The 22165-nt window shown below is 68.1% G+C and overlaps 2 protein-coding genes across 3 annotated transcripts; both read right to left on the bottom strand.

Annotated features, from left to right (window-relative positions):
• Nucleotides 1-1065: 1065 nt before the first annotated feature.
• Nucleotides 1066-9176, bottom strand: SCN1B (sodium voltage-gated channel beta subunit 1). 2 transcript variants are annotated; one of them, XM_082333392.1, is made up of 5 exons: nucleotides 8554-9176; nucleotides 7358-7524; nucleotides 3891-4131; nucleotides 2336-2439; nucleotides 1066-1300 (listed from the first exon to the last, which is right to left on the bottom strand). In XM_082333392.1, the coding sequence occupies exons 1-5, from the start codon at nucleotides 8594-8596 to the stop codon at nucleotides 1178-1180; spliced, it is 678 nt and encodes a 225-aa protein (XP_082189518.1). In that variant the 5' UTR covers nucleotides 8597-9176; the 3' UTR covers nucleotides 1066-1177. The 2 variants fall into 2 exon arrangements, with proteins under 2 accessions (XP_082189518.1, XP_082189519.1); XM_082333393.1 differs by having other exon boundaries at nucleotides 1119-1300; nucleotides 2336-2471.
• Nucleotides 9177-12289: 3113 nt separating this feature from the next.
• On the bottom strand, nucleotides 12290-21083 carry PSMC4 (proteasome 26S subunit, ATPase 4). The gene is made up of 11 exons (XM_082333428.1): nucleotides 20910-21083; nucleotides 19941-20039; nucleotides 19611-19797; nucleotides 18165-18311; nucleotides 17236-17345; nucleotides 17054-17147; nucleotides 16132-16299; nucleotides 15514-15590; nucleotides 15197-15365; nucleotides 14187-14242; nucleotides 12290-12474 (listed from the first exon to the last, which is right to left on the bottom strand). The coding sequence occupies exons 1-11, from the start codon at nucleotides 20943-20945 to the stop codon at nucleotides 12361-12363; spliced, it is 1257 nt and encodes a 418-aa protein (XP_082189554.1). The 5' UTR covers nucleotides 20946-21083; the 3' UTR covers nucleotides 12290-12360.
• Nucleotides 21084-22165: the final 1082 nt, after the last annotated feature.

Below are 22165 nucleotides of genomic sequence, written 5' to 3'. Positions count from 1 at the left end.
CCCGCTTTGCACGCCCGGGCTTGCACACCCGCACCTCGCACGCTGCTTCGCACGCCTGCCCTTGCACACCAGCAGCTTGCACACCGCTTTGCACACCCGTACCTGCACACCCGCGCATTGCACACCGGTTTGCACGCCCGTGCTTGCACACTGACGCATTGCACCTCACTTTTCACACCTGCACTTGCACACCCGCACCTTGCATGCTGCTTTGCTCACCCATACCTGCACACCCGTGCATTGCACCCAGACGCATTGCACCTCGCTTTGCACACCCATACTTGCACCCTCGTGCATTGCACAGCCATTTGCACACCCATATTTGCACAGACGAATTGCACCTCGCTTTGCACCCCTGCACTTGCACACCCCGCACCTTGCACGCTGCTTTGCACACCCGTACCTACACACCAGCGCATTGCACCTCGCTTTGCACACCCATATTTGCACACCCACGCATCGCACCTCGCTTTGCACGCCTGCATTTGCACACCCATGCATTGCACACCGGTTTGCACGCCAATGCTTGCACACCGACGCATTGCACATCGCTTGCACGCCTGCCCTTGCACACCCGCACCTTGCACGCTGCTTTGCACACCCGTACCTGCACACCCATGCATTGCACCTCACTTTGCACGCCCGTGCTTGCACACCGATGCATTGCACCTCCCTTTGCACGCCCGCGTTTGCACCCCCGTGCATTGCACACCCGTTTGCACCCCCATATTTGCACACCGACGCATTGCACCTCGCTTTGCACCCCCGTGCCTTGCACCCCCGTTTGCACGCCCGCGCCTGCACACCGACGTGCTGCACCTCCCTTTGCACGCCCGCATTTGCACACCCGCCCCTCGCCCGCTCCGTTTGCACGCTCGCGCCCGATTTCGGGGGGTTTCACCCCAAGCCCCAAGGGTAAAAGGGGTGGGGGGTGGGGGGTGGGGGGGAGGGGCGCTCGCCGGGGCGTTATTCCCAGCCCCTCCCCCCCCCCCCGAAAATATTAAAAGCGGCTTCTGCCCATGCAAAGTGCGGCCCCTCCCCCCCCCGGTGGGGGAAGGGTCCCGGTGGGGGGAGGGGCCCCCCAATAAATATAGGGGTGCAAAGTGGGGGAGGGGGTGGCTTTAAGACGGCAGGTTCTCCCTGGGAGCACCCACGGGTGCTGGGGGGGATGGGGGGGTTATGGGGGGGGGCTGGGGGGGGCTGGGGGGTCCCCGGCAGCACCCATGGGTGCTACTCGGCCCACCTGCAACCCCCCGCGCAGTTCTCCTTGCTCTCCGAGGTGATGGCCAGGTACTCCGAGCTGGGGGGCAGCAGGGTTGGGGGGGCACCCACGGACCCCCCCCCAGCACCCATGGGCCCCCCCAGCACCCATAGCCCCCCCCCCCCCGGCACCCCCACACCCCCCTATGCCCCCCCCCCCAGCCCCTACACAGCCCTAGGCACCCCCATGCCCTGCCCCCACCCCCCCTGCACCCACGGGCCCCCCCACCCCTGTGCACCCCTACAGCCCCCCGAGGCACCCCCATACCCCCCGTACCCCCCTATAGCACCCCCATGCCCCCCCCATACCCCCCCTATAGCACTCCCTATACCCCCCATACCCCCCCATACCCCCCATAGCCCTCCCCATACCCCCCCATACCCCCCTATAGCACTCTCTATACCCCCCATAGCACCCCCCATAGCACTCCCCATGCCCCCCCTACCCCCCCAGCACTCCCCTATACCCCCCTATACCCCCCCATTTCCCCCTGTACCCCCTTATACCACTCCCCATACCCCCCCATAGCACTCCCTATACCCCCCATTTCCCCCCATACCCCCCTATACCACTCCCCATACCCCCCCATAGCACTCCCTATACCCCCCCATTTCCCCCCATACCCCCTTATACCAACTCCCCCTACCCCCCAGCACTCCCTCTACCCCCCTATACCCCCCCATTTCCCCCCATACCCCCCTATACCACTCCCCCTACCCCCCCAGCACTCCCTATACCCCCCTATACCCCCCCATTTCCCCCTGTACCCCCTTATACACTCCCCCATACCCCCCCATAGCACTCCCTATACCCCCCCATTTCCCCCCATACCCCCCTATACCACTCCCCATACCCCCCTATAGCACTCCCCATACCCCCCCCACCCCCCCCAGCACTCCCTATACCCCCCATACCCCCCCATTTCCCCCCATACCCCCCTATAGCACTCCCCATACCCCCCCAGAGCACCCCCCACAGCACTCCCTCTACCCCCCATGCCCCCCCCCAGCACTCCCCATGCCCCCCCTCCCCCCCTGCCCCCCCTCCCCCCCCCGAAGCCCCGCCCCCACTCACGCGCTGTCGGGGGGCGGGGCGGCGGCCGCCACCTTGCGGTAGCAGTAGAGCATCTCGGCGGCCAGCCAGAGCGTCAGCACCACGATCAGCACGTACATCAGCACCTCCGACACCACCGAGGCCAGGTCCCGCCGCGCTGCCGGGCCCGGGACTCGAACCCGCGCCTCCCGGCACCCGGACACGCCCCCCCCCGCCGAGCCACGCCCCCCCGCCCCGCCCCCCCCGCCGGGCCCGGGACTCGAACCCGCGCCTCCCCGCACCCGGACACGCCCCCCCCGCAAGCCACGCCCCCCCCGCGCCTAAGCCACACCCCCCGCACACCTGTGTGGCCACGCCCCCGTTCAACCACGCCCCCTTAAGCCACGCCCCTCCAAGCCCAGAACCCCCAAGCCCCGCCCCCCCGCTCCTTCTTAACCCATAGCCCACAGCCCTGCCCACCCTAAGCCCCGCCCTCTCCAAGCTCCACCCCCTGCCTAAGCCCCGCCCCCTCAGAGCCCCCTCTTCCCCATAACGCTCCCCATCCCCAAGCCCCCGCCCCTCCCCAAGCCCCACCCCTTCCAAACTCCACCCCTCCAAGCCCCGCCCCCTGCCTAAGTCCTCCCCCGAGCCCCCTCTTCCCCATCCCCTCCCCAAGCCCCCGCCCCTCCCCAAGCCCCCCCAAGCCCCGCCCCCAGGCCCCACCCTTTCCAAACTCCACCCATCCAAGCCCCGCCCCTTTCCAAGCCCCGCCCCCTGTCTAAGCCCCACCCCCTCAGAGCCTCCTCTTCCCCATCCCCAAGCACCACCCCTTCCATACTCCACCCCTCTAAGCCCCGCCCCTTCAAAGCCACGCCTCCCACCTAAGCCCCGCCCCTCTGAGCCCCCTCTTCCATCAACTCTCCCCATCCCCAAGCCCCGCCCCTTCCAAGCCACGCCCTCCAAGCCACGCCCCAAGCCACGCCCCTCCAAGCCACGCCCCCGTCCAAACCACACCCCCTCAGAGCCCCCTCTTCTCCATCCCCAAGCCCCCGCCCTTCCCCCAACCCCACCCAAGCCCCACCCCTTCCAAGCCCCACCCCTTTCAAAAAGCCCCGCCCCTCCAAGCCACACCCCCGTCCAAGCCCCGCCCCTCAGAGCCCCCTCTTCCCCCAACTCTCCCCATCCCCAAGCCCCCGCCCTTCCCCCAACCCCACCCCAAGCCCCGCCCCTTCCAAGCCCCACCCATTTCAAGAAGCCACGCCCATCCAAGCCCCGCCCCTCCAAGCCACGCCCCCATCCAAGCCCCGCCCCTCAGAGCCCCCTCTTCCCCCAACTCTCCCCATCCCCAAGCCCCCGCCCTTCCCCCAACCCCACCCCAAGCCCCGCCCCTTCCAAGCCCCACCCATTTCAAGAAGCCACGCCCATCCAAGCCCCGCCCCTCCAAGCCACGCCCCCATCCAAGCCCCGCCCCTCAGAGCCCCCTCTTCCCCCAACTCTCCCCATCCCCAAGCCCCCGCCCTTCCCCCAACCCCACCCCAAGCCCCCCCAAGCCCCGCCCCAAGCCCCGCCCCCGGCCCCGCCCCCAAGCCCCGCCCACCCGCGTCCACGACGGCCAGGCGCAGGGTCTTGTTGCGGGCCAGGCTGTAGACGTAGCCCTCGAAGGTGAGGTTGCGGCGCAGGCGGCAGACGTAGAGGCCGGCGTGGGGGCGCCCCACGGCCGCCAGCCGCACCGAGAGGTCCTGCAGGTCCCGCGTGCCCCGCGAGCCGTTCCAGGCCAGCACCCCCGCGAAGGGGCCGGGGGCCACCCACTGCCCCTCCTCCGGGCTGTAGTGCAGGATCTGGGGGGGCGGTGGCACCCAGTGACGCCCAGTGCCTCCCAGTGCCTCCCAGTATCTCCCCAGTGCCCCCCAGCACCCCCGCGAAGGGGCCGGGGGCCACCCACTGCCCCTCCTCCGGGCTGTAGTGCAGGATCTGGGGGGGCGGTGGCACCCAGTGACGCCCAGTGCCTCCCAGTGCCTCCCTGTGCCCCCTATTCTCCCCCTAGCATCTCCCCAGTGGCCCCCAATGCCTCCTCAGTGCCCACCAGTGCCTCCCAGTATCTCCCCAGTGCCCCCAGCACCCCCGCGAAGGGGCCGGGGGCCACCCACTGCCCCTCCTCCGGGCTGTAGTGCAGGATCTGGGGGGGCGGTGCCACCCAGTGACGCCCAGTGCCTCCCAGTGCCCCCTATTCTCCCCCAGCATCCCCCCAGTGCCTCCCAGGGTCTCCTCGATGCCCCCCAGTGCCTTCCCAGTAGCCCCCAGTAGCCCCCCAGTAGCCCCCAGTAACCCCCAGTGCCCCTCAGCATCTCCCCAGTGCCTCCCGGTATCCCCCAGTGCCCTCAACAGTCTCCTCAGTGCCCCCCACTGCCTCCCCAGTACCCCCAGAGTCTCCTCAGTGCGCCCCAGTAGCCCCCAGTATCACCCAGTAGCCCCCAGTAGCACCCAGTGCCCCTCAGCATCTCCCCAGTGCCTCCCAGAGTCTCCTCAGTGCCCCCCAGTACCTCCCCAGTAGCCCCCAGTGCCCCTCAGCATCTCCCCAGTGCCTCCCAGTATCTCCCCAGTGCCCCCCAGCACCCCCGCGAAGGGACCGGGGGCCACCCACTGCCCCTCCTCCGGGCTGTAGTGCAGGATCTGGGGGGGCGGCGCCGCCCAGTGACTCCCAGTGCCTCCCAGTGCCCCCTATTCTCCCCCTAGCATCTCCCCAGTGGCCCCCAATGCCTCCTCAGTGCCCACCAGTGCCTCCCAGTACCTCCCCAGTGCCTCCTAGTACTTTCCCAGTAGCCCCCAGTAGCCCCCAGTACCTTCCCAGTAAGGCCCAGTACCTCCCCAGTAGCCCCCAGTGCCTCCCAGTATCTCCCCAGTAGCCCCCAGTGCCTCTCAGTGGCACCCAGTGCCCCATAAAATCTCCCCAGTGCCTCCCAGAGTCTCCTCAATGCCCCCCAGTACCTTCCCAGTAACCCCCAGTATCTCCCCAGTAGCTCCCAGTATCACCCAGTAGCACCTAGTGTCCCTCAGCATCTCCCCAGTGCCTCCCAGTATCCCACAGTGCCCCCCCAGTGCCTCCCACAGACTCCTCAGTGCCCCTCAGTACCTCCCCAGTACCGCCCAGTACCTCCCCAGTACCCTCCAGTGCCTCCCAGTAGCACCTACTGCTCCTCAGGAACTCCCCAGTGCCTCCCAGTATCTCCCCAGTGCCCCCCAGTGCCTCTCAGTGGCACCCAGTGCCCCATAAAATCCCCCCAGTGCCTCCCAGAGTCCCCCCAGTGACCCCAGCACCTCCCCAGTAGCCCCCAGTAACCCCCAGTAGCCCCCAGTAGCACCTAGTGCCCCTCAGCATCTCCCCAGTGCCTCCCAGAGTCTCCTCAGTGCCCCCCAGTACCTTCCCAGTAACCCCCAGTACCTCCCGAGTAGCCCCCAGTATCACCCAGTAGCCCCCAGTAGCACCTAGTGCCCCTCAGCATCTCTGCAGTGCCTCCCAGTATCCCCCAGTGCCTCCCAGCAACCAGTTCCTACCCTCCCAGTGCCTCCCAGTCCCTCCCTGCGCCCCCCAGTGCCCCCCAGTGCCTCCCAGCACCACTCCCACTCCTTCCCAGTGCCTCCCAGTACCCCTCAAATCCCTCCCAGTGCCTCACAGCACCCCCTTCCTACCCTCCCAGTCCCTCCTAGTGCCTCCCAGTTCCTCCCAGCGCCCCTCTCAGTGCCTCCCAGTACCCCTCAAATCCCTCCCAGTGCCTCCCAGTCCCTCCCAGTCCTTCCCTGCGCCCCTCCCAGTGCCCACCAGTGCCTCCCAGCGCCCCTCCCAGCGCCCCTCCCAGTGCCTCCCAGTCCCTCCCTGCGCCCCCCAGTGCCTCCCAGCGCCCCTCCCAGTCCTTCCCAGTGCCTCCCAGTACCCCTCAAATCCCTCCCAGTGCCTCCCAGCACCCCCTTCCTACCCTCCAAGTGCCCACCAGTGCCTCCCAGCGCCCCTCCCAGTGCCTCCCAGTGCCCCTCAAATCCCTCCCAGCACCCCTCCCAGTGCCTCCCAGCACCCCCTTCCTACCCTCCCAGTCCCTCCCTGCGCCCCCCAGTGCCTCCCAGCGCCCCTCCCAGTCCTTCCCAGTGCCTCCCAGTGCCCCTCAAATCCCTCCCAGTGCCTCCCAGCACCCACTTCCTACCCTCCCAGTGCCTCCCAGTCCCTCCCTGCGCCCCCCAGTGCCTCCCTGCGCCCCTCCCAGTCCTTCCCAGTGCCTCCCAGTACCCCTCAAATCCCTCCCAGTGCCTCCCAGCACCCCCTTCCTACCCTCCCAGTGCCCACCAGTGCCTCCCAGCGCCCCTCCCAGTGCCCCTCAAAGCCCTCCCAGCACCCCTCCCAGTGCCTCCCAGCACCCCCTTCCTACCCTCCCAGTGCCTCCCTGCGCCCCCCAGTGCCTCCCAGCGCCCCTCCCCGTCCTTCCCAGTGCCTCCCAGTACCCCTCAAATCCCTCCCAGTGCCTCACAGCACCCCCTTCCTACCCTCCCAGTGCCTCCCAGTCCCTCCCAGTGCCTCCCAGCGCCGCTCCCAGTCCCTCCCAGTGCCTCCCAGTCCCTCCCAGTACCCCTCAAATACCTCCCAATGCCTCCCAGCACCCCCTTCCTACCCTCCCAGTGCCTCCCAGTGCCTCCCAGCGCACCTCCCAGTCCTTCCCAGTGCCTCCCAGTACCTCTCAAATCCCTCCCAGTGCCTCCCAGCACCCCCTTCCTACCCTCCCAGTGCCTCCCAGTGCCCCTCCCAGTGCCTCCCAGTACCCCTCAAATCCCTCCCAGTGCCTCCCAGCACCCCCTTCCTACCCTCCCAGTGCCTCCCAGTGCCTCCCAGCGCCCCTCCCAGTGTCTCCCAGTACCCCTCAAATCCCTCCCAGTGCCTCCCAGCACCCCCTTCCTACCCTCCCAGTGCCTCCCAGTTCCTCCCAGTGCCTCCCAGTACCCCTCAAATCCCTCCCAGTGCCTCCCAGCACCCCCTTCCTACCCTCCCAGTGCCTCCCAGTTCCTCCCAGTGCCTCCCAGTACCTTCTGGAAATGGGGGGCCCCCTCGGGGCGGAAGAACCACTCGCCCTCGGCCTCGGCGGGGGTCTCGCTGCGGCGCTTGCAGGCGATGCAGAGCAGGCGGAAGGGGGCCCCCAAAACCGCCTCCGTCCCCGAAGCCACCTCCACGCACCCCCCCCGCGCCCCCCCGGCTGCGGAGGGGACACCGCCGGGGTCACCCCCCGTCCGGGGCACCCCAAAACTGGGGGGGAGGGGACCCCCTCCGGGCCCCCCAAGTTGGGGACACAGGGACAAAGACCCCCCAGAAGGCCCCAAAGCTCGGGGGGGGGGGGGGGACAGTGGTGGCACCTGGGGAGGGGACAGGGGAGAGGGGACACTGGGGGGACAGGGGACACTGCGGTGGCACTTGGGGGGACAGGGGACACTGGGGGGAGAGGGGACACTGGGGGGACAGGGGACACTGCGGTGGCACTTGGGGGGACAGGGGACACTGGGGGGGGGAGACAGTGCTGGCACCTGGGGGGGGGACAAGGGACACTTGGGGGGGGAGAGGGGACACTGGTGGCACTTTGGGGGGGGAGAGGGGACACTTGGGGGGGAAAGGGGACACTGGTGGCACTTTGGGGGGGGAGAGGGGACACTTGGGGGGGAGAGGGGACACTGGTGGCACTTTGGGGGGGAGAGGGGACACTTGGGGGGGAGAGGGGACACTGGTGGCACTTTGGGGGGGGAGAGGGGACACTTGGGGGGGAGAGGGGACACTGGTGGCACTTTGGGGGGGGAGAGGGGACACTTGGGGGGGGAGAGGGGACACTGGTGGCACTTTGGGGGGGGAGAGGGGACACTTGGGGGGGAGAGGGGACACTGGTGGCACTTTGGGGGGGGAGAGGGGACACTTGGGGGGGAGAGGGGACACTGGTGGCACTTTGGGGGGGGAGAGGGGACAGTGGTGGCACTCGGGGGGGGCAGGGGACACTGGTGACAGCGGGGGAGCGGCAGAGGGACTGCGGCAGGGACAGGTGACACCGCGGGGGGGGGGTGACACTGCGGAGGTGACAGGGCCAGGGCCAGGGGGGGTGGCACTGGGGGGGGTAATGTGACACTGGGGGGGGGCAGGGTACACTGGGGGGGGTGAGGGGACATTGGGGGGGTGAGGGGACACTGGGGGGGGGGCAGGGGACACTGGGGGGACGGGGGGGGCCCAGCCCGGCCGCACTCACCCATGAGGAGACCGAGGAGTAAGGAGAGACCGGGGAACAACATGGCGGGTCCGGTTCGGGTAAGTTCGGCTTTCTTCGGAAAGGTTCGGGTTCGGGTCGGGTCTCTCCGGTCCGGTTCGGCTGCCTTCACCCGGGTTCGGCTCAGTTCGGGTCCCTCCGGCCGGGTTCGGGTCTCTCCGGCCCGGGTTCGGGTCTCTCCGGCCCGGTTCGGCTCCCTCCGGCCGGGTTCGGGTCTCTCCGGCCCGGTTCGGCTCCCTCCGGCCCGGTTCGGCTCCCTCCGGCCCGGTTCGGCTCTCTCCGGCCGGGCCGGTCCCGCTCCTCAGCGCCGCGCCGCCCCCCCGCACCCCCTCGCCCGGGCCATGGGCCCCTCCCCCACCGGACGCCTGGGTCCCCTCACGGGGGGGGAGGGGGAGGGGAGGGGGAGGGGGACGAGGAGCTCGGCCCGGGACGGAGGAACCGGTTCAAGGCATGGCCGGCCCCGCTCCGGGGGGCTCCGGGCTTCGGCTCCGCTCGGCTCGGGTTCGGCACCGCTCGGCCCGGGCTCGGGTCGGGTTCGGCTCCGCTCGGGCCGGGTTCGGCTCGGGTTCGGCTCGGGTTCGGCTCCGCTCGGCCCGGCGCACTGCGGCGCCCGGGGATGGGGGGGCGTGACGCAGCGAGGGGCGGGGCCAGAGCTCGGAGCCCCCCCCCCCCCAGTGTCCCGCGGGTGTCCCCAAGGGGTCCCGGTGTCCCCAGGGCCACCCCCGTCCCGAAAAGCCACCCCATGTCCCCAAGGCCATCTCTGTGTCCCCAGGGCCACCCCCATGTCCCCAAGGTTGTCCCCAGGGCCACCCCATGTCCCCAAGGCCACCGTGTGTCCCCAAGGTTGTCCCCAAGGCCACCCCCATGTCCCCAAGGCCACCGCGTGTCCCTAGGGTTGTCCCCAAGGCCACCCCCATGTCCCCAAGGTTGTCTCCAGGGCCACCCCCATGTCCCCAAAGGCCACCGTGTGTCCATAAGGTTGTCCCCAAGGCCATCCCCATGTCCCCAAAGGCCACCCTGGTGTCCCCAGGGCCACCCCCATGTCGCCAAGGCCACTCACATGTCCCCAAAGGCCACCTCAGTGTCCCCAGGGCCACCCCCCCCATCCCCAAAGGCCACCACGTGTCCCTAAGGTTGTCCCTAAGGCCACCCCCATGTCCCCAAAAGCCACCCCAGTGTCCCCAAGGCCACCCTGTTGTCCCCAAGGTTGTCCCCAAGGCCACCCCATCTCTCCAAGGCCACCCCCATGTCCCCAAAAGCCACCCCCATGTCCCCAAGGCCACCGTGTGTCCCTAGGGTTGTCCCCAAGGCCACCCCCATGTCCCCAAGGTTGTCCCCAAGGCCATCTCTGTGTCCCCAGGGCCACCCCCATGTCCCCAAAAGTTACCCCCATGTCCCCAAGGCCATCCCGTGTCCCCAAGGCCACCCCCATGTCCCCAAAAGTTACCCCTGTGTCCCCAAGGCCATCCCCGTGTCCCCAAGGCCCCCCTCATGTCCTCAAAGGCCACCGTGTGTCCATAAGGTTGTCCCCAAGGCCATCCCTGTGTCCCCAAGGTTGTCCCCAGGGCCACCCCCATGTCCCCAAAGGCCACCGTGTGTCCATAAGGTTGTCCCCAAGGCCACCCCCGTGTCCCCAAAGGCCACCTCAGTGTCCCCAGGGCCACCCCCCCCATCCCCAAAGGCCACCACGTGTCCCTAAGGTTGTCCCTAAGGCCACCCCCATGTCCCCAAAAGCCACCCCAGTGTCCCCAAGGCCACCCTGTTGTCCCCAAGGTTGTCCCCAAGGCCACCCCATCTCTCCAAGGCCACCCCCATGTCCCCAAAAGCCACCCCCATGTCCCCAAGGCCACCGTGTGTCCCTAGGGTTGTCCCCAAGGCCACCCCCATGTCCCCAAGGTTGTCCCCAAGGCCATCTCTGTGTCCCCAGGGCCACCCCCATGTCCCCAAAAGTTACCCCCATGTCCCCAAGGCCATCCCGTGTCCCCAAGGCCACCCCCATGTCCCCAAAAGTTACCCCTGTGTCCCCAAGGCCATCCCCGTGTCCCCAAGGCCCCCCTCATGTCCTCAAAGGCCACCGTGTGTCCATAAGGTTGTCCCCAAGGCCATCCCTGTGTCCCCAAGGTTGTCCCCAGGGCCACCCCCATGTCCCCAAAGGCCACCGTGTGTCCATAAGGTTGTCCCCAAGGCCACCCCCGTGTCCCCAAAGGCCACCCTGGTGTCCCCAGGGCCACCTCCATGTCCCCAAGGTTGTCCCTGTGTCCCCGTGGACGTTCTCGGATGGCCCCAGGGACCTCCCCACGTCCCCAGGCTGTCCCCATGTCCCCAAGGTTGTCCCCATGGACCTCTTCATGTCCCCAAGGTTGTCCCCATGTCCCCAAGAACATCTTCGTGTCCCCAAGGACGTCCCCATGTTCCCAGGTGTCCCCATGTCCCCAAGGATGTCCTCATGTCCCCAAAAACATCCCCAATCCGTCCCCATGTCCCCAAGGATGTCCCCATGTCCCCAAGCCTGTCCCCATGTCCCCAAGGATGTCCCCAAGCCTGTCCCCATGTCCCCAAGGACATCCCCGTGTCCCCTGCCCATCCCCATGTCCCCAAGGACATCCCCATGTCCCCAAGGACGTCCCCATGTCCCCAGCCCATCCCTGTGTCCCCTGCCTGTCCCCGTGTCCCCAAGGACATCTTTGTGTCCCCAAGGACTTCCCCAACCCATCCCCATGTCCCCAAGGATGTCCCCAACCCATCCCCATGTCCCCAGCCGGTCCTTGTGTCCCCAACCCATCCTCGTGTCCCCAAGGACGTCTTCGTGTCCCCAAGGACGTCCCCAACCCATCCCCATGTCCCCAAGGACGTCCCCGTGTCCCCAAGCCTGTCCCCATGTCCCCAAGGACGTCCCCATGTCCCCTCCCATCCCCATGTCCCCAGCCTGTCCCCGTGTCCCCAGCCCATCCCCATGTCCCCAGGGACGTCCCCATGTCCCCAAGGACTTCCCCAACCCATCCCCATGTCCCCAAGGATGTCCCCACGTCCCCAAAGACATCCTCATGTCTCCAAGAATGTCCCCGTGTCCCCTGCCCACCCCCACGTCCCCAGCCCATCCCCACGTCCCCAAGGACATCCCCGTGTCCCCAGCCCGTCCCCGTGTCCCCAACTTGTCCCCATGTCCCCAGCCCGTCCCTGTGTCCCCAACCCATCCCCGTGTCCCCAACCCATCCCCGTGTCCCGAGGACATCCCAGTGTCCCCAAGCCTGTCCCCATGTCCCCAAGGATGTCCCTGTGTCCCCAACCCATCCCTGTGTCCCCAGCCCGTCCCAATGTCCCCAAGGACATTTTTGTGTCCCCAAGGATGTCCCCATGTCCCCTGCCCATCCCCATGTCCCCAGCCGGTCCCTGTGTCCCCAGCCCATCCCCATGTCCCCAGGGACGTCCCCATGTCCCCAAGGACTTCCCCAGCCCATCCCCATGTCCCCAAGGACGTCCCCACATCCCCAAGGACATCCTCATGTCTCCAAGGACGTCCCCGTGTCCCCAGCCTGTCCCCGTGTCCCCTGCCCATCCCCATGTCCCCAGCCCGTCCCCGTGTCCCCAAGGACATCCCCGTGTCCCCAACCCATCCCCGTGTCCCCAGCCCATCCCCACGTCCCCAAGGACGTCCCAGTGTCCCCAAGGACGTCCCCGTGTCCCCAGCCGGTCCCCGTGCAGACGCAGGGCAGGCGGGTGGGGAGGGGTGAGGTTTATTGGGGGGGGGAGGGGAAGAGTGACCCAAGTGTCCCCAACGTCCCCGAGCCGTCACTTGTAGAACTCGTGCTCCTGCTCGTCCTTCTTGATGACGGTCTTGTAGGCCTTCTCGAAGTCCTTGGCCAGCACGATGTACCGGTTCTCCCGCACCGCCAGCATGCCGCCCTGGGGACAGGCCACCGCGTCACTCCCCGCCACCGCCGCGGGGACAGCCCACCGCGTCACCCCCCGCCGCCCTGGGGACAGGCCACCGCGTCACCCCCCGCCACCGCCGCGGGGACAGCCCACCGCGTCACCCCCCGCCGCCCTGGGGACAGGCCACCGCGTCACCCCCCGCCACCGCCGCGGGGACAGCCCACCGCGTCACCCCCCGCCACCGCCGCGGGGACAGGCCACCGCGTCACCCCCCGCCGCCCTGGGGACAGGCCACCGCGTCACCCCCCGCCACCGCCGCGGGGACAGGCCACCGCGTCACCCCCCGCCGCCCTGGGGACAGGCCACCGCGTCACCCCCCGCCACCGCCGCGGGGACAGGCCACCGCGTCACCCCCCGCCACCGCCCTGGGGACAGGCCACCGCGTCACCCCCCGCCGCCCTGGGGACAGGCCACCGCGTCACCCCCCGCCACCGCCATGGGGACAGGCCACCGCGTCACCCCCCACCGCCGCGGGGACAGCCCACCGCGTCACCCCTCGCCACCGCCGCGGGGACAGCCCACCGCGTCACCCCTCGCCACCGCCGCGGGGACAGCCCACCACGTCACCCCCCGCCACCGCCGCGGGGACAGCCCACTGCGTCACCCCCTGCCGCGGGGACAGCCTGCTGGGCCACCCTGGGGCACCCCGTCACCTCCTTGTCACCCCGCCATGGTGGGACACGGCACTTGTGTCACCTCGTCACCCCACCATGGTGGGACATGGCATCTGTGTCACCCCGCCATGGTGGGACACAGCACAAGTGTCACCCCCCTGTCACCATGCCATGGTGGGACATGGCACCCGTGTCACCTACTTGTCACCCTGCCATGGTGGGACACAGCAACTGTGTCACCTCCTTGTCACCCTGCCATGGAGGGACACGGCACCTGTGTCACATGTGTGACCTCCTTGTCACCCTGCCACAGAGGACCACAGCACAACTGCCACCTCCTTGTCACCATATCATGGTGGGACATAGCACCCGTGTCACCTCCTTGTCACCCTGCCATGGTGGGACGCAGCACCTGTGTCACCTCCTTGTCACCTCTTTGTCACCCTGCCATGGTGGGACACGGCACCATGGTGGGACACAGCACCCTGTCACCTCTTTGTCACCCTGCCATGGAGGGACGCGGCACTTGTGTCACCTGTGTCACCTCCTTGTCACCTTGCCATGGTGGGACATGGCACCGTGGTGGGAGATGGCACCCGTGTCACCTCCTTGTCACCCTGCCATGGAGACACAAGCTGTCACCTCCTTGTCAACCTGCCATGGAGGGACACAGCACCTGTGTCACCTCCTTGTCACCATCTCATGGTGGGAGATGGCACCTGTGTCACCTCCTCGTCATCCTACCACGGAGGGACACAGCACAAGTGTCACCCGTGTCACCTCCTTGTCACCCTGCCATGGAGACACAGGGTGTCACCTCCTTGTCACCCTGCCATGGTGGGACACAGCACAAGTGTCACCTCCTTGTCACCTTGCCATGGAGGTACAGGGCACCCGTGTCACCTCCTTGTCACCCTGCCATGGTGGGACACAGCACAAGTGTCACCCCCTTGTCACCCTGCCATGGAGGGACACAGCACCCGTGTCACCGTGCCACCTTCCCGTCACCCCTCCTGGAGGGCCGCGGCACCGGTGTCCCCCGTGTCCCCGCGTCCCCCTGTCACCCACCTCCTGGCAGATGGAGTTGATGTCGGCCCCCGAGATCTTGTCCGGCCGCGCCACGTCTGGGGGGGGGGGGGGTGAAGGAAACGTCCGCTCCTCGATGTCCCCTCCCCGATGTCCCCAACCCTCCCTGACATCCCCCGGGGTCCCCCCGTCCCCTCTCAGGTCCCCGACGTCCCCAACGTCCCCTGTGGAGTCCTCATTGTCCCCTGCGGTCCTCACCCCCCGCCCCAGTGTCCCTGTGGGGTCCCCAATGTCCCCTTGGGTCCCTGATGTCCCCATGGTGTCCCCAACCTTGACATCTCCCTGGGGTTCCTGATGTCCCCTGGGCTCCCCAATGTCCCCATAGGGTCCCCAACCCTCCCTGACACCCCCTGAGGTCCCTGATGTCCCCTCAAGTCCCTGATGTCCCCATGGGGTCCCCAAGTCCAACATCTCCTGGGGTTCCCGATGTCCCCATGGCGTCCCCAACCCTGACATCTCCCCAGGGTCCCTGATGTCCCCAACCCCAACGTCTCCTCGGGGTTCCTGATGTCCCCTGGGCTCCCCAATGTCCCCATGGGGTCCCCAACCCTGACACCCTCTGAGGTCCCTGATGTCCCCTCAAGTCCCTGATGTCCCCATGGGGTCCTCAACCCTGACACCTCCCCGGGGTCCCCAATGTCCCCATGGGGTCCCCAAGCCCAACATCTCCTGGGGTTCCCGATGTCCCCATGGGGTCCCCAACCCTCCCTGACACCCCCTGAGGTCCCTGATGTCCCCAACCCCAACATCTCCCTGAGGTCCCTGATGTCCCCATGGCGTCCCCAACCCTGACACCTCCCCGGGGTCCCTGCTGTCCCCAACCCTGACATCTCCCCAGGTTCCCCGATGTCCCCACGGGATCTCCACCTCCTCAGGCCACCCCAGGGACGGTAGGTCCCACCTTGCCGGTGGCTCCTACCTTGCTGAGGTCCCCACCATCCCCGTGTCCCCCAGCCCGCCACCCCGTGGCGTCCCCACGTGTCCCCAGATACAGTCCTCGAGGTCCACCTCCTCGGAGAGGTTCATCTTGCCGGTGATGGTGGAGAAGATGAGACGTTTCTGGCGGCGGTCGGGCAGAGGGAACTCGATTTTGCGATCCAGGCGGCCGGGACGCAGCAGCGCCGGGTCCAGGGTGTCCGCCCGGTTCGTCGCCATGATCACCTGGGGGGGGAGGGACACACGGGTGTCACCGTCACCGCGTGGCACCCTGGGACCTCCACAGCACCCATGGGATCCCAGTAGCAGATGAGGTCCATCTCCAGCACCTTCCACTCTCATGGGACCTCCCCAGCACCCATGGGACCCCCACCTTGACGTTGACGTTCTGGTCGAAGCCGTCCATCTGGTTGAGGAGCTCCAGGAGGATGCGCTGAACCTCCCGGTCGGCTGCGGTGGAGGGGTGGGACAGGGTGGGTGGGGGACTGAGACCCAAGGGACCCCACCCCAGCACCCACCACCCTCCCAAGGACCCCCCTGACCTGGCCCCACAGATGGGGGGGGGGCCTGACATGCCCTGGGTCCCCCCACCCCAAGGACCAGGGGACACCAGAGGGTCTCCAGACCCCACCATGGGGTTCTCCAGAGGGTTCCTGAACCCCCCCATCATCTCCAAGGACCTGGGGACACCAGGACATCCCTGACCCCCACCCTGGAGCCACCTTCAGGACCAGGAGTCCCTGACCTCCACCATAGGGTTCTCCAGAGGGTTCCTGACCCCCACCCAAGCCCCATGGACCACCAAGGGGTCCCCAAATCCCACCATGGGGTTCTCCAGAGGGTTCCTGACCCCCACCCAAGCCCCACAGACCACCAAGGGGTCTCCAGACCCCACCATGGGGTTCTCCAGAGGGTTCCTGACCCCCACCCAAGCCCCATGGACCACCAAGCGGTCCCCGAACCCCACCACGGGGTCCCCGCGTCCCCTCACCCCCAGTCTGGGCGTCGAAGCGCTTGGTGGCGATGGCGTCGATCTCATCGATGAAGATGATGGCGGGGGCGTTCTCCTTGGCCAAGCGGAAGACGTCGCGCACCATGCGGGGCCCCTCCCCCAGGTACTTCTGCACGAACTCCGAGCCCACCACCCGGATGAAGGCGGCTGGGGGCACCCGCAGGGGCTGGGACCTTGTCTCTGGCTGGGGGTGCCCCTGGGAGCACCCCCAGACCTTCCTTGGCCACCAGCACCCCCAGGAGCCCACCAGCACCCCCAGAGACCCCACCAGCACCCTGGGGTGCTCTCAGCAACCCAAGGATCCCACCAGCACCTCAAGGAGCCCACCAGCACCCCAGAGACCCCACCAGCACCCTGGGGTGCTCTCAGCAACCCAAGGAGCCCACCAGCACCCCCAGGAGCCCACCAGCACCCCCAGGAGCCCACCAGCACCCTGGGGTGCTCTCAGCAACCCAAGGATCCCACCAGCACCTCAAGGAGCCCACCAGCACCCCAGAGACCCCACCAGCACCCTGGGGTGCTCTCAGCAACCCAAGGAGCCCACCAGCACCCCCAGGAACCCACCAGCACGTCAAGGAGCCCACCAGCACCTCAAGGAGCCCATCAGCACCTCAAGGAGCCCACCAGCACCCCATGGATGCCACCAGCACCCCAAAGTCCCCACCACTACTCAAGGAGCCCACCACCACCCAACGGTTACCCCAGCACCCCAAGGTCTCCACCAGCACCCTGGGGTACCCCAACACCAACCCAAGGACCCCAACCAACCCAAGGAGCCCACCACCACCCAACGGTTACCCCAGCACCCCGAGGTGCCCCACCACCCCCCCAAGGATCCCACCACCCCCCCAAGGCCCACCCCACCCACCGCGGGTGCCCCCAGCACCCCGAGGTGCCCCACCTGTGGTGTGGTGGGCCACGGCCTTGGCCAACATGGTCTTGCCGCAGCCGGGGGGGCCGTACATGAGGACGCCCCGCGGGGGGTCAATGCCGATCTAGGTGGGGACAGGACACCCGGGGGTGACGTCGCGGGTCACCAAAGGTCCCCTGTCCCCCCCACCCTGGGGTGCCACGCGGTCGTACCTGCTTGTAGAGCTCGAAGTGGGTGAGGGGCAGCTCCACGGCCTCCCGGACCTCCTGCTTCTGGATGTCCATGCCCCCGATGTCGGCGTACATCACGTCCGGCTTCTGGTCTGCAACGGGGACGGGCCATCAGCAGGGCCACCCGCCAGGGCCACCGCGGTGGCCGGGGACCTTTGGAGGGCACTGCGGGGCTATCTTGGCCACCAGAGAACAGCCCCAACCAGCCCAGGTCTCCTGGGATCTTGCCCAGGTGACGGTTGGGGAGCTCCAAGGATGGAGACCCACCACCCAGCCAGGCTTCCATCCGTACGTGCCAACAAGGAGAAGACCTTCCTGGTCCAACCTCCTCCCCAAAGCACCTTCAGCCTCAGCAGGTCACTTGGGACCTTGGGGAGCTCCAAGAATGGAGACCCACCACCCAGCCAGGCTTCCATCCGTACGTGCCAACAAGGAGAAGACCTTCCTGGTCCAACCTCCTCCCCAAAGCACCTCCGACCAGAGCAGGTCACTGGGGACCAAGGATGGAGACCCACCACCCTTGGTCATGGCTCCAACCCCTTGGGACAGCAGGTCCCTGGTCCAACGTCTCCTTCAAAACTTCTCCAAGCAGGGTGGGGCGCTCAGGACCTTGCCCAGGCGAGGGTTGGATGTCTCCAAGGACGGAGACCCACCACCCGCGTAGACCTTACCCATGGCTCTGCTCTCCTGAGACAGCAGGGACAACACGTCCCTGGTCCGACCTCCTCCCCACAACATCTCCGAGCAGAGCAGGTGCTCAGGATCTAACGTGAGGGGTGGGTACGGCCAACGATGGAGCCCCACCACCACCACCCCTCCTCTGGGTGGACCTGGACCAGGTCCAGCCGCTCTCCACCATTTGGGACCAGCTCTGAAGGTTCCTCTAAAAGAAGGACGCGGTGGTGGCCCACCTGACGTGAGCATCATGATGCTGCTGTCGGCCTCGGGTGGGAGGACGTCCACCAGCGCGTTGCTGTGCTTGTGCAGGGCCACCGAGGCGTTGGGCTTCAGCAGCTCCCGGTCAATGGTGCTCAGGATCCGCACGTAGTAGTTGGAACCTGTAGGAGAACGAGGACAGGGTTGTCCACCAGGTGTCACCCCCAACCAGGGTTGTCCCCAAGCCCACCACGTCCCCACGATACCTGTCCCCTCGCGGCCATCCCCCACCTTCCGTGTCCATCCCCACATCCCCAACACATCTCCTTGTAGCCATCCCCAACCGCTCACGCCCATCCCCACGTCCCCACCACACCCAACCACCTCATGACCATGGCGGTTGGAAAGCCCAACTCTCCATGTCCATCCCCACGTCCCCACCACACTTAACCCCCCCCATGACCATGGTGGTGGTGGTTGGAAAACCCAACCCCCCACGTCCATCCCCACGTCCCCACCACACCCAACCACCCCATGGCCACCTCCAACCCTCCACACCCATCCCCACGTCCCCACCACACCTGACCACCTCATGGCCATGGTGGTGGCTGGAAAACCCAACCCTCCCTGCCCATCCCCACGTCCCCACCACACCCAACCACCCCATGGCCATGGTGGTGGTGGCCAGAAAACCCAACCCCCCATGTCCATCCCCACGTCCCCACCACACCCAACCACCCCATGGCCACCTCCAGCCCTCCCTGCCCATCCCCACGTCCCCACCACACCCAACCACCCCATGGCCACCTCCAGCCCTCCCCCCATGTCCATCCCCACATCCCCACCACACCCAACCACCCCATGGCCACCTCCAACCTTCGATTCCCATCCCCACGTCCCCACCACACCCAACCACCCCATGGCCACCTCCAGCCCTCCCTGCCCATCCCCACGTCCCCACCACACCCAACCACCCCATGGCCACCTCCAGCCCTCCCCGCACACCCATCCCCACGTCCCCACCACACCCAACCACCCCATGGCCACCTCCAGCCCTCCCCGCACACCCATCCCCACGTCCCCACCACACCCAACCACCCCATGGCCACCTCCAGCCCTCCCCGCACACCCATCCCCACGTCCCCACCACACCCAACCACCCCATGGCCACCTCCAGCCCTCCCCGCACACCCATCCCCACGTCCCCACCCCACCCAACCACCCCATGGCCACCTCCAGCCCTCCCCCCATGTCCATCCCCACGTCCCCACCACACCCAACCACCCCATGGCCACCTCCAGCCCTCCCTGCCCATCCCCACGTCCCCACCCCACCCGACCACCCCATGGCCACCTCCAGCCCTCCCCCCATGTCCATCCCCACGTCCCCACCACACCCAACCACCCCATGGCCACCTCCAGCCCTCCCTGCCCATCCCCACGTCCCCACCACACCCGACCACCTCCAACCCCCCCCCCCACCGGTGGTGGAGCCCACGATGGCCGTGTTCTGGTCGACGGCCTCCAGGAACTGCCCGATGACCAGGGGGATGCTCTGGATGCGCTTCACCTCCTCCTGGGCGTGGAGGAACTCCTTCTTCAGGTTCTTCTGCTCGTCCTTGATGTACTCCTCCTGCACCTCCAGGAACTCCAGCTCCTGCTGCAGCTTCTGCTGGGACGGCCGGCGGTCGGAGAGGGCTCCTGCCCGCACCCCCTGCCTGCCCGCCCCCCCTGCCCGCCCCCCCTGCCCGCCCCCCTGCCCGCCCCCCTGTCTGCCCGCACCCCCTGCCCGCCCCCCCTGCCCGCCCCCACCTTGTAGCGGCTGTAGAGGTCCTCCAGGTCCTCGGGTTCCGGCACCAGGAAGGAGAGCGCGGTGGGGGGGCGGGGGGCGGCCAGCGCCGGCAGCTCATCCTGGGGGGGCGGGGAGAGATGGGGCAACCAGAAAGGAGAGGGGGCAACCAGGAAGGGGGGGGGGCAACCAGAAAGTGGGGGGGGGGGGCAGAGAGAGATGAGGCAAGCAGAAACGGCGGGGGGGGGGGGGCAAACAGAAAGGGGGGGGGAGGCAACCAGAAATGGGAGGGGGCAGAGAGAGATGGGGCAACCAGAAATGGGGGGGGGGGGGGTAACCAGAAATGGGAGGGCAGAGAGAGATGGGGCAACCAGAAATGGGGGGGGGGGCAACCAGAAATGGGAGGGCAGAGAGAGATGAGGCAAGCAGGAATGGGGGGGGGGCAACCAGAAAGGGGGGGGAGGCAACCAGAAATGGGAGGGGGCAGAGAGAGATGAGGCAACCAGGAAGGGGGGTGGGGGGGCAACCAGAAATAGGGGGGAGCAACGAGAAATGGGGGGGGGGGCAACCAGAAGGGGGGGCAGAGAGAGATGGGGCAACCAGGAATGAAGGGGGGGCAACCAGAAATGGGGGAGGCAGAGAGAAATGGGGGGGGGAGGGCGACCAGAAATGGGGGGGGCACCCAGGGGTGGGGTGGGGCCACCCAGAAATTGAGGGGGGGGGGGCAACACCAAGAGGGGGCCACCCAGAAATGGAGAGGGGGCAACCAGAAATGGGGGGGCACCCGCGGTTCGGGGGGGCGGGGCCAGAGGAGGGGGGGACACCCAAGGGTGGGGAGGGGCACCCAAAAATTGGAAGGGGGGGCAAAGGGGCGGTCACCCTAAAATGGCGGCTCCCGATGAGGGGACCCGGGGGGGGGCTCCCTAAAATGGCGGCTCCCGGGGGGGCACCCATGGGTGGGGGTCCCGCTCCCGCCCCCCCCCGCCCCGAACCTGCGCCTTCTCCCCCAGCAGCCCCAGCTCCTCCATCGTGACGGCGCGCGGCGGCCGCGGGGGGCGATGGGAAGGGGGCGGGGCCGCGGGAAGGGGCGGGGCCGCGCGCCGGAAAAGGGGGTGGCGGGAAAGGGCGGGGAGCGGGGGAGCCGCGGGGGGCGATGGGAGGTGTAGTGCGGGGGGCTCCCAGTGCTCCCAGTGCCGACCCGGTGCTCCCAGTGCCCCTCCCTGCCTCCTCCCAGTGCTCCCAGTGCTCCCAGTGCCCCTCCCTGCCTCCTCCCAGTGCCGACCCAGTGCTCCCAGTGCAGATCCATGCATCCCCCCAGTGCGACCAGTGCCCCTCCCTGGCTCCTCCCAGTGCCGACCCAGTGCGACCACTGCCCCTCCCTGCCTCCTCCCAGTGCCGACCCAGTGCTCCCAGTGCCCCTCCCTGCCTCCTCCCAGTCCCGACCCAGTGCTCCCAGTGTGGTTCCATGCATCCCCCCAGTGCGACCAGTGCCGACCCGGTGCTCCCAGTGCCCCTCCCTGCCTCCTCCCAGTGCTCCCAGTGCTCCCAGTGCCCCTCCCTGCCTCCTCCCAGTGCCGACCCAGTGCTCCCAGTGTGGTTCCATGCATCCCCCCAGTGCGACCAGTGCCGACCCAGTGCTCCCAGTGCCCCTCCCTGCCTCCTCCCAGTGCCGACCCAGTGCTCCCAGTGCGGATCCATGCATCCCCCCAGTGCGACCAGTGCCTCTCCCTGGCTCCTCCCAGTGCCGACCCAGTGCTCCCAGTGCCCCTCCCTGCCTCCTCCCAGTGCCGACCCAGTGCTCCCAGTGCGGATCCATGCATCCCCCCAGTGCGACCAGTGCCTCTCCCTGGCTCCTCCCAGTGCCGACCCAGTGCTCCCAGTGCCCCTCCCTGCCTCCTCCCAGTGCCGACCCAGTGCTCCCAGTGCGGATCCATGCATCCCCCCAGTGCGACCAGTGCCTCTCCCTGGCTCCTCCCAGTGCCGACCCAGTGCTCCCAGTGCCCCTCCCTGCCTCCTCCCAGTGCCGACCCAGTGCTCCCAGTGCGGATCCATGCATCCCCCCAGTGCGACCAGTGCCTCTCCCTGGCTGCTCCCAGTGCCGACCCAGTGCTCCCAGTGCCCCTCCCTGCCTCCTCCCAGTGCCGACCCAGTGCTCCCAGTGCGGATCCATGCATCCCCCCAGTGCGACCAGTGCCTCTCCCTGCCTCCTCCCAGTGCCGACCCAGTGCTCCCAGTGCGGATCCATGGA

This window comes from Platalea leucorodia (genome assembly GCF_965183815.1).
Source record: "Platalea leucorodia genome assembly, chromosome: 25".
Classification (NCBI taxonomy): Eukaryota; Metazoa; Chordata; class Aves; order Pelecaniformes; family Threskiornithidae; genus Platalea; species Platalea leucorodia.
The sequence above is the reverse complement of the archived record's forward strand: the minus strand, read 5'-3'. Positions and strand labels throughout refer to the sequence as shown.

Bases quoted from the DNA above. Each gene is read 5' to 3' on its own strand.
- SCN1B (XM_082333392.1), bottom strand. From the start codon at position 8,596: ATGTTGTTCCCCGGTCTCTCCTTACTCCTCGGTCTCCTCATGG. The intron at 7,525-8,553 runs GTGAGTGCGGCC...TCCCCTCCGCAG, and splicing joins ACTCCTCGGTCTCCTCATGG to CCGGGGGGGCGCGGGGGGGG. The intron at 1,301-2,335 runs GTGAGTGGGGGC...GCTGCCCCCCAG, and splicing joins GCCCCGCCCCCCGACAGCGC to CTCGGAGTACCTGGCCATCA.
- PSMC4 (XM_082333428.1), bottom strand. From the start codon at position 20,945: ATGGAGGAGCTGGGGCTGCTGGGGGAGAAGGCGCAG. The intron at 14,243-15,196 runs GTATCTGGGGAC...CCCCCCCCCCAG, and splicing joins GGAGGTGGACCTCGAGGACT to ACGTGGCGCGGCCGGACAAG. The intron at 12,475-14,186 runs GTGGGTGACAGG...GCCTGTCCCCAG, and splicing joins TCAACTCCATCTGCCAGGAG to GGCGGCATGCTGGCGGTGCG.